Source organism: Quercus lobata, chromosome 11 (genome assembly GCF_001633185.2).
Source record: "Quercus lobata isolate SW786 chromosome 11, ValleyOak3.0 Primary Assembly, whole genome shotgun sequence".
Taxonomy (NCBI): Eukaryota; Viridiplantae; Streptophyta; class Magnoliopsida; order Fagales; family Fagaceae; genus Quercus; species Quercus lobata.
Genome location: NC_044914.1, coordinates 49,921,777 through 49,932,091, shown reverse-complemented (window position 1 = coordinate 49,932,091; position 10,315 = coordinate 49,921,777). Strand labels below are relative to the sequence as shown.

The following is a 10,315-nucleotide window of genomic DNA, read 5'->3' as shown; positions in this document are numbered from 1 at the left end:
CGGTACCTTAATAACTTACTTGACGAATATTTATGATTTGGTCCCACATTCGATTCAAAAATTAAGAAATAAAACTCTTTAAGAATAAATAATTTAGAACACGTGACGCAAAATCGGAACTCTAATTTGGAATTCTAATTTGAGTTTCTCTCAGTTTCACTTATTATTATATATATAGATTAGTTAGCAATCGTAATGTTTTGAGAAAATGGATTCAATCCCACTATTATTATAGATGAATTAATTTATGATTTAAAAAAAAAAATTGACCATTCAAATTCAAATGCTATAAATTCTAATAATCATGACTTGCAATACAAGGTAAGAAGTAGGACGGGTCAATAATCCAAGTAATTTTGCTAAAACTTATATAAATATGAGTGGATAAGTTTATAAAACATAAACAATGAGAAAGAGAGTGAGGAATCGCATTAAAAAAAGCTAGAAGAAACCATTTGATTTTATAAAAATTTAGCACTGTTTACTTGGGGAAGTGTCACACTCATACTAATAAAAAATAAGGTTATCCCAGGCTTATTCCTTACATGCTCATGCCTAATTATCAAAGTCAACGGAAAGGAACAAGCAAGATTGCAATATCCTTGATATATAACTCATACTGGTGTTTTGCAATTGTGTTATGTACATTCCTTGAAAGCCTGAGGCCTTGTAGCATTTTGCCCTTTCCTACAAAAGCATTCATGGAAGGCACCAAAGGGTAAGATTCTCAAAATAATCTATGATCCTCATTTCTATGATTCTAATATGCTTCTTTTTCCTTTCCTCTTCATTTTATTTTTCTAAATTTCGGGTCAATGTTAAGAAACTAACCCAAATATTAACTTTCTATCCAAAGTTCAAATCCTTTTACAATGGCTTCAAGATAACTTTGGTTGTATAAAGTACTAAAAATTTGTATTTGAGACTTATCTTGTTCATCTTTTGCAGGCATGAAGATGTTATGACTGTCGATGTGCATACTGCAAAAGATCTCCTTGGCTCAGGTCACCATTATTTAGATGTGAGGTGGGATCTTAGATGTTAGTTTTTTTTTCAGTTTGATTAGCTAAATAATTCCAAGTTTTAAGCTATGATACAATCTCAAGGCCTATGTGAATGCAAACATGACATAAGTTTGACATTGTTTTACAATAATAATAAAATGGTGGAAGTATATGAATCTATGTTTAACAGGTCAGTTGAGGAATTCAACAAGAGCCACATTGATAATGCATTAAATGTTCCTTACATGTTCATCACCGAAGAAGGTCAGTTTGTCAGTTTCTTGTTCATCATATTATTAATACACTTCTGTTTCATTAGGCAACCAAAACCAAAAACAAAAAGGGATTATGATTAGGAGCTTGAAATTCCTGCAAACTCATTTCACTCATTTCACCCAATTTCCAAAAGGGATTATGATTATGATTTAGACTATTTCTTCCCTCATTTTTGATTCTGTTGACAAACAGGGAGAGTGAAAAACCCTGACTTTCTCACCCAAGTAGCTGCCATTTCCGAGAAGGAGGATCACTCAGTCGTGGTAAAACTATTACTCACTGTTTCATTATTTGCAAGTGGGTGGACTGGCATGTGGTAGGATGTGAATGTATTCATGACTTGTACTATATGTTATTTTTGGGGTGCTTACAAAACGTTAATGACGAAGAGGGATTTGAATTCAGGATCTTCTTATGGAAAACCAAACAGTGCTACTAAGCCAATATGGTTGTTAAACTTGTATATGTTATTCAAAGTCATAGTTTTAACGAAGACGAAAATAAAAGACTATATAAGTTTAAGAGTTCTTCAGCACAATAGTGAAGATATATAGAAATCATTGTTGAGGTTAGAAGGGAATGTAAAAGAAAACTGCATATACAAGTATGACACTTAATGATAATTTAAAAAACAAAGAAAGTTTGGTACCACTATCTAGCTATTTATAACATTTTTCTTAATACTGTGAAGGGTTGCAATAGTGGAGGCAGATCATTTCGTGCCTGTGTTGATCTGCTTAATGCGGTAAGTTTATTTCAGAGCATTTTATTGCCAAGTATTTTAGATGTACTATTTACTAATATGTTGTCCCAGCAACTCGAACCCAAGATCCCGAATCTCCAAGCACTCAATGGTGGATGTTATGTACAAGTGCTTTACCCTAATTATTTTGAAAGACAAATTAGGATTACTATAGTTGTGGACGAAATACGTAGTTCTTTATACCATTTATGGTTTTTTTTTCCATTGACAAAAGGATAACATAGATAGATTTGGTGATGGCAGGGATATAAACATGTAACTAATATGGGAGGGGGTTACTCAGCATGGGTTGACAGTGGCCTTGCTGGTGACAAACCAGCAGAAGAGCTTAAAACTGCTTGCAAGTTTCGCCCTTGAAATGCTGATTGATACACCTTATTTGTATGTTGAAGCCAAAGCATTTGTATGTGTGATTACTGTGAAGTTTAATGGATTTGAGCAAAGGAGAAAAATCAGACAAAGGATAAAAGAGTTCAGTGTATGATTGTTTGGAAAATTGTACCGTATGATAACAGTTTGAGATACTACCAAGTTCATTTCTTTTTTATTCCTCTACAACAAAAATGCTTGTATAATAATGGTTGCCAAATACAAAAGACATAATACAATATTTCCAATAAGACCTACAACTATCAGATCTGGGAAATCATGACTGGTAAAATTTCATGGACATGTAACAAAGGGAAGAGAATTTGAATCAATTATCTAAACCAAATTTGCAAAGTGGAAACAGAAAAACTTGCTGCTATTCATATGCATGTATAGGGAACTTATCTTTCCTGATCTCACAAGCTCTTTGTATCCTCCAGAGCCAGCAAGAACAAACTTCTTTCTAGGATTCCCACTCTAGTTCCATATATGGAAATATCATATTCATTTTTTAAAATTAAAATATTGCGTATATAATTTGCGTATTTACTTTTTGTTTCTAAGAGAATTTCATCCCTAAATAAAAAGTATAAACAAAAAAAAAAAAAAAAAAAAGCATTTATTGGTTTATTTTTTTTTTTTTTTTTTTTTTTTTTTTTGAGAATGAAAACTACTACTTTTATAAAATCAACCAGGTTCAGCAAAGAGTATATCAGCTAAGTGTGGCGGTACATCCTCCGCCCACACTGACAAACCTCTGACATTTCTTGCATGTCTAGATAGGTTATGGTCTATTTTATTACCACTTCTACATACACGGGAAAAGGCAATACAATTACTTGAAACTAGTGTGGATTTTGCTGACTCAAGAAGATGGCCAAACGAAGAGAACGAGGCTTCCTTGCTTTGAAGGGAGTTAATCACTACTTCTGAGTCTCCTTCAAGTATAAATTCTGCAATACCCAGTTCTTGTGCAAAGGCCATCGCCCTTGCTGCTACCATGGCTTTCACTATGTCTAATGAGAATGGTAGAGGGGCTTGTTCTAGCAGCAAGGCTATTGCATTTCCTTGACTATCGTGAACGACCACCCCCAAGCCAGCCTTGCCCAACTTTAGAAAGACGGCTCCATCGAAATTCAGTTTAAGGCAATTCGAGGGAGGCAGACTGCAATAAGCACGGGGTTGAGATCAAGAGGTTGCTGATGGCTGACTGAGGGATTGTTGGCTTTGTTGGAAAGTGGCCAAAGACTGGGTAGCTTGTTGGAGGACTTGTGCTGTGGGAAAAGCATTTGAACTAACTCGGAGCAGGTTGTGTCGATGCCAAATCGTCCACATCACCATAGCCATGAGTTCCAAATTTTTTCTTTTATCGGGAAGCACATTAATCAAATCTCTAGTGTTTGAAATTGCATATTGTCTCCGATCTTCAAAACCTAGAATAGCCTCCCATATTTCGTCTAGCATGGCACATTCTCATAATGCATGAATTACCGTTTTGGACTCCACACCACACTGCTCGCATTTGTCTTCTAATAAAATCTTCCTCCTTAATAAGTTATGCTTTGCTGGTATAGCTTTCTTGCACACTCGCCACATGAAATGCCGCACTTTATTAGGGATGTTAAGCCCCCAAACCTGATTCCAAATTCCACTTTGCTGCTACTGGTTGGCTGTAAGAATCTGCACAAAGTTGAGTTTAGTTAGAAATTTTGAACCCGAGCTTATAATATACTTACCTGAGGGGGTGAAGGGCCAAATGATCTTGTCCTCCATACGAGTATGGCTCAATGGAATGCTGAGAACTAAAGCAGCTTCATCATGTGACAATAATCCGTGCACTAAGTTTAAGTCCCATGTAGACATGGCAAAACGGGTGGGTCGAGTTGGGTTAGGGTCGAGTCAATTGGGTTGGCGGGTCAATCGGGTTGGCGGGTCAAACGGGTCGCAAGTCAAAATGGGTCATTTTTAAACAAGTCAACCGGGTTGTGGGTTGGGTTGGGTTGAGTTGACCCGTATTTTTCAAACAAGTTTTTTTTTTTTTTTTTTTTTTTTTTTTTTTTTTTTTTTTTTAAATTACAAAAACAAATCAAAGACAACCTGTTTAGAGAGGATGAATAAAATCAATTAAGTAAATGAATTGCACTTAATGCCACTAGTTAATATCCTTCCAATTCTGACAGTTTTAAGCATTATAAAAATTATTTATAGTCATAAATTCATAATGGAAAAAATCTTCAATGTTAATAGTTCGCTGTCAAAATGTATATAATTACAAGTTTACATCTTCAAAAAGAGATAGATCTTAAAACAAACAAAACAAGTAAGTCAACAAAGTAATAACTTGTTTATACTTCAATGGTAATCCAAAACATTTTTAAATGCTCCCAAAGGAAACCCAAAAGAATGTGTACATTATTAGCCAATTAAACTCCATAGTCCATAAACCACTCCAAAAACCAAAAAGGTCCTAATTTAAAATCTTTTGAAGAAAAAAATCATGAGACATATATAACTATAAATAATTTAAAATTAAAAGTTGTTTCTCAAAAGTAAACCCCTTAGCAAATGACATAAACCACTTAGCAAATGACATATTGCTTATAAATGAGTAAACTGGACATTACACAAGGCAATTAATATGAGGGAGTGAACAGGAAATGCTGCACTGTGGTTAGTATGTGATAGCCCTAAAATTGGACCCACAAATTAAACATATAAGTGATTAACAGCAATTTACACAAAAGCAAAATCATAGAAATATAATTTCTACGCACACACAAAGGAAATGTAAGCATAATTAATTCAAAAAACATCTTAAACATTTAACACCATTATTTGAAAATGTCAAACGAGATTGAATAAAGGCTGGACAGATTAGTCTATTGAGCTTGGTGGAAGTTGTGAATACTAAATATATAGGTGCAATACAATGCAATGAACTTTTATAAGACAAGCTAAGTATAGAAAAACATAAATTCTTATTTCCTTCATTCATGTTGTCAACTTTGTCCGGAAGAAATATGGTAGAATAAAATCACTCAATCTTCTTCTTCTTCCTTCATGAATAATATATGATCTCCATTTTAGATTTGTCTATTTTTCCCATGATAGCTAGTACTTTATGTTTTGATTTTCTTTTTGAGTGGGAGTACTCAATCAAAACCAACACTAAAGAATTCCAAGCCATTCATGGCTACTTCTCTAATGTGAGCTTCCAAAGATGGGACGCTACTCAATGATATTAAATGTGATGGTCTGTTATGAGCCACAATAAATGCTAATGCCAGGAGAGTCAATGAATATTTCTTTTAAGGATTGAAGTAATGACACCACCGCGCATCTTTGGTGTGGTGGCCACTTCACAAGTATAAGTACTTGTGGGGTGTGCGAGGCAAGGGCTGGAGTTCAAGTCTCCAAGAGGGAGTTTCATACACATATATACTTAGATTAGACTAGAGTAAAAATTCTATCTTGTAAAAAAAAAAAAGAAAAAAAAAAAAGGGATTGAAGTAACGACTAGTCAACCTACATGACCAATCTTATCAAATGTTTGTGGATTTATGTCTTCAACATAGGAAGAAGTTGGATGTGCTTTGTTGTTGACCCAAGAAGATGTTGTTTGAGCTTCATGGTTAACCCGACACACCTTATTTGGTCCTATCAAGATTGACCCCAATATCTAATCTTTGATTTTTGAAAATCTAATGTGTCAAATAATCAAATAGTTTAAACATAAGGTTTTATAATGACAATAGTTATAGTTTTTAATTACCGGTATTCGAAACTATGCATGAATGACTTATCTATGTTGCATGGGTTTTAGAGCAATGGTATATTTGAGAAATGCTGATAAAATCATTCAATTAAACTTTTAATTTTTTTTTGGTATGCAAAGATTCCCTCTCGTTTAAATTACCTAATTCTCTCTATCTTTTAGCCAAAATTGACACACAATAGCACAAAAAATCATATAAATGACCATTATTTTATTTATTTTATTTTTTTGGGGTGGGGGGTGGGGGGGGGGGGGGGGGGGTTAAAAAAAATGTCATGTGTCTCACATGTGACTAAAAATTAAAGTAAAAATTGTAGGCTTCTAAATGGAAAAGGAACTTAACCAAACTTTTATACTCCAATTCTTTCCAATTTTTAACTAAATTTGAGACATGATATTCTAAAAAAAAATACATATAAACAACACAAACTAAATAAATGTCTAATAAATTTTTTTAGTGGTCTCGTATGAGTCACATCTAATGTAATAATTGTTGCACTAAATCATTATGAAGCTTGCCTGTTAGGACACTCTCAAAAAAAAAAAAAAAAAAAGCTTGCCTGTTAGGAAGAAATATTTATGATTTTAAAACCTAGAACAGGCCATGCTTACTTGAAAAATGTGGATTGAAAGTTTTGCAGCTATTTACGGTCAAATAAAAAAATTAATTGGTCTTAGGAATATAATTTTAGAAGAGTGATGGGATTGAAATTAGATTGGGCCAGCGAAGGAGAGGAAGTGAGTCAAGGGACCATACTCATCGATCATGGCTGTCTTAACTTTATTGGGCTAGTTCCTCAACGTGGGTTTTGATTTGCATGTTATATTGAGCTTCTTTTTGTACCGATTCTGCAGCTTGAATGAGAAACTTTTTGGTGTTCTACACGAAAATCCATCGGGCCTGGTTTTGAAGTTGTTTGATTGGAATAAGAATACATTTGAATTATTTGGACCCATCTCAAATCAATATGATTTGGACCCAATCCATGCATTCATTGCGTTGTTCTTTTTTTCTTTTTTTGAAAGAACCCAGATAACTTCTTTATTGAAAGCCAATTTTCATTTTTTTAAGGATAAGCAGACAGTAAAATGTCAATTAAGTGCATATTCAAATCCATGTGAGCATCCATGAATGTTTAAAACTTGAAAGTAGTCCAGTCTAAACACCAAGGAACTACAAATTCAAAAAACATAACGTAAAGGACAGATTGACTCTAGATTTTAAAACCAAGTTTATTCAGATTCTTCTAATGCCAAGTATAATTTTTCTTTTTTTTATCAATAATTTGATTAATTTCATTGGTAATGCGTTTGAGAATTTGAAGCGAAAGACACAATAAACATAATTTCCAAAAAAAAAAAGAACGAAAAAGATAATATTATTACACCAAAAGAAAATACAAACAACTTAAACTCAGCAGCACCTAGCAGTAGCAGCTAAGCTACCAACAAAGTTCAGCCTACAGCAGAGGACTCTACAGTCCTAGAACCTTGATGGTTGATACCATACACAACCAAGGTCAAGCTCCAACCAGAACCGAACCAACCAACTTGACTCCTTAAATACAATTTATCTCAAAGCTTACCGATCATGACCAAGATAAGTTAAGCAGCCAAAGAATCCGCTTGACATGGATTCATAGCAAATCATAAAGCCCTCTATATCCACCCAACATCATTCAAGATGGCTTTAACCAACTGCTGCTCTGACACAAATTCTATCATTCTTTTGCCTCTAAATATGATACCATAATTTAAATCTATCTGTAAGAGAGAAATTTATTTTGTACTAAATTAGAAACATGTGATCTCTCTAGACATTATTTATCGATCCCACAACATGTTCCTCCTTCATGTTGGGAGTAGGCATTGAGAATCCATTGGATGCTGTCCAGATTGATGCAAAACTCTGTCGAAGCCAATCACATAAACTGTGGAATGCCTCAGAAGTGGAATGCCACATTGGTTCAAGAATTTCTTGACAGCGTCGAACTGATTGGAAACTCTGTTGAAACCAATCGCATAAACCGTGGAATGCCTCAGAAGTGGAGTGCCACATTGGTTCAAGAATTTCTTGACGTTGTAGGATTGATTGGAAACTCTGTTGAAACCAATCACAAAAACCGTGTAATGCCTCGGAAGTGGAGTGCCCCAATGATTCAATAATTTCTTGACAAAGTTCGAGAATCTGTCTGCGTGAGCGATAAAGTAACAATACCATAACAGATGCACATATAGTGCAGATGAACCACCCAAAAGGAGGAACAAGCATCAACAAAATTAAGTCACAAGCAAAAACTCCGGAAATGAGAAACACACCCTTGAAGAAAGAGAGATGGGTTCTATTGAAAGTCGGTAGTATTGTCACTACCATTGATATAGTGAAGATACATACATCTATTATTAAGAGCAACATGAGTGCACCATGTGTGTCGAATAGAGATACATCTGGGCTCTGATACTTCCATCCGAGAATGGTAAGCAGGGGTACAAACAGAACGCCAAAAACAGCAAGCCATTTGGTGTATGAATGGAGTTCTTGCTCATTCCTAAAAATAGAATATAAATTGCTTCAAAATACATACACCATATAGTTTAAAATGAATTAAATCAAACTCTGTCACAGTGCATTTGCATTTTTTGGCTTGTATTAAGACACAGTGAAGATACTTATTGTCTCAATTTTCAACAAAGTTGGACTTGGAATTGACTAACCAAATATTTGTCTTATGCTTAAAGATGCAGTTATCTTATAATTGTAACAGAAGAAGCCAAGTGAATCACATATTGCTAACTAATTGGAGTAATGTTACCTTCAATCATGAGTTACGTTTAATCCATGCATTAATTTTTAATTGAATTTGATTTGTCTTAAAAATTTAACATTTAGTAGTAGGTAAGTTAATGGTCAGGAATCATGAAATCTAAGATCTATTGGATGCTTGGATTGACAATATAGAAAAAAAAAATCCATTGCAAATCAATTCGGAAACTCAATTGCCTAAAAAAAATTAAAACTCAAAGAATCAACAAAGTTACAAACTTTTGATGGGTTGACCCTCAAAGAATCATCCATAATTTGATCAACCCCAAATTTTAACTATTTCCCAGCTAAGAAAACAAAAACCTTTTACGAATCTATCAGAGTGGTTGAAGTGTGGGATTTTGAAGAGAGAACAGTTTGGGAATTGACAGTGAAGAGAGTGGAATGAGGAAGATACTAGTCTTGAACTTGAAAACAGGGGTCTAGTCTTATATATATATATATATATATATATATATATATATATAAATGCGATGCTAAAAATAGAAATGATGCAAAAGAAAAATGAAAGAACAGTAGCTGAGATGAAAGACAGAATAAATAAATAATGTCCATAATCTTGATTGGCACCTTAAATAAAAGTTTCCATGTCTATCATATTTATTGGCCCTTAAACTAAAAGTTTGCATAAAAGAGAGAGACAGAGAGCAGGGTCGGGTTGTATTGGGTAAAAGTAGAACCCAAATATTACACCCAACACAAAATGACAAGGTAGAAAGTTCGGACAGTAAAATTTAGACAGACCAATGTATATGTCAAAATTTCAAAGAAATCCAAACCAGAAAAAAGACTCTTGGATCATTTTTTTTTTTGGTTATCTGAATTCGATGCATTTAACAGGTCTTAATGTCCTACAGACACAAACAAAATATAGATTCTAGATTTTGTGCCACAATCTTCTTAGCTATACAGCTTTAAAAAACTTCCCACTAAACTGTACTTGAATATGCAAGATAAATGGAACATTAATTGAAGGCACATAAGCAATTGTTAGTTATTAAAGCACCAAAATAAGTAAATGATTTAAGGCACATAAGCAATGCATATGTAAGTAAAGCACCAAAAAGTTCTCGTCTAAACTTGGTATGGAAAGAACTTAGCACAGAAATGGACTTGAGCTATTAGTAGAATTCATGACAAACTTAGAACAAAAAGTTAAAGAAAAGAGATAGCTATGTACCTGTCGGGAAGAAGATCAATGAAGCTGTTCATGTCCATTCTTCTAAGGGGAAATGAAGTTGTAACACTTGCAGCTCTTTGCTCTCTGTGTTTTGTTCTTATTGCTTGTGCAGAGTATCTAGGAA

General features: G+C 34.0%; 1 protein-coding gene across 1 annotated transcript; it reads left to right on the top strand.

The window, feature by feature from the left end:
• The first annotated feature begins 304 nt into the window (after window positions 1-304).
• LOC115967071 (protein HIGH ARSENIC CONTENT 1, mitochondrial) lies at window positions 305-2,400 on the top strand. The gene is made up of 6 exons (XM_031086156.1): window positions 305-321; window positions 949-1,026; window positions 1,195-1,268; window positions 1,473-1,543; window positions 1,972-2,025; window positions 2,287-2,400. Exons 1-6 carry the CDS (start codon window positions 305-307, stop codon window positions 2,398-2,400), a joined length of 408 nt encoding a protein of 135 aa, XP_030942016.1.
• The last annotated feature ends 7,915 nt before the right edge of the window (window positions 2,401-10,315 follow it).

Excerpts from the sequence above, each read along its gene's own strand:
- LOC115967071 (XM_031086156.1), top strand. Across the intron at positions 1,269-1,472 it reads CATGTTCATCACCGAAGAAG|GGAGAGTGAAAAACCCTGAC; the intron begins GTCAGTTTGTCA and ends GTTGACAAACAG. Across the intron at positions 1,544-1,971 it reads AGGAGGATCACTCAGTCGTG|GGTTGCAATAGTGGAGGCAG; the intron begins GTAAAACTATTA and ends AATACTGTGAAG.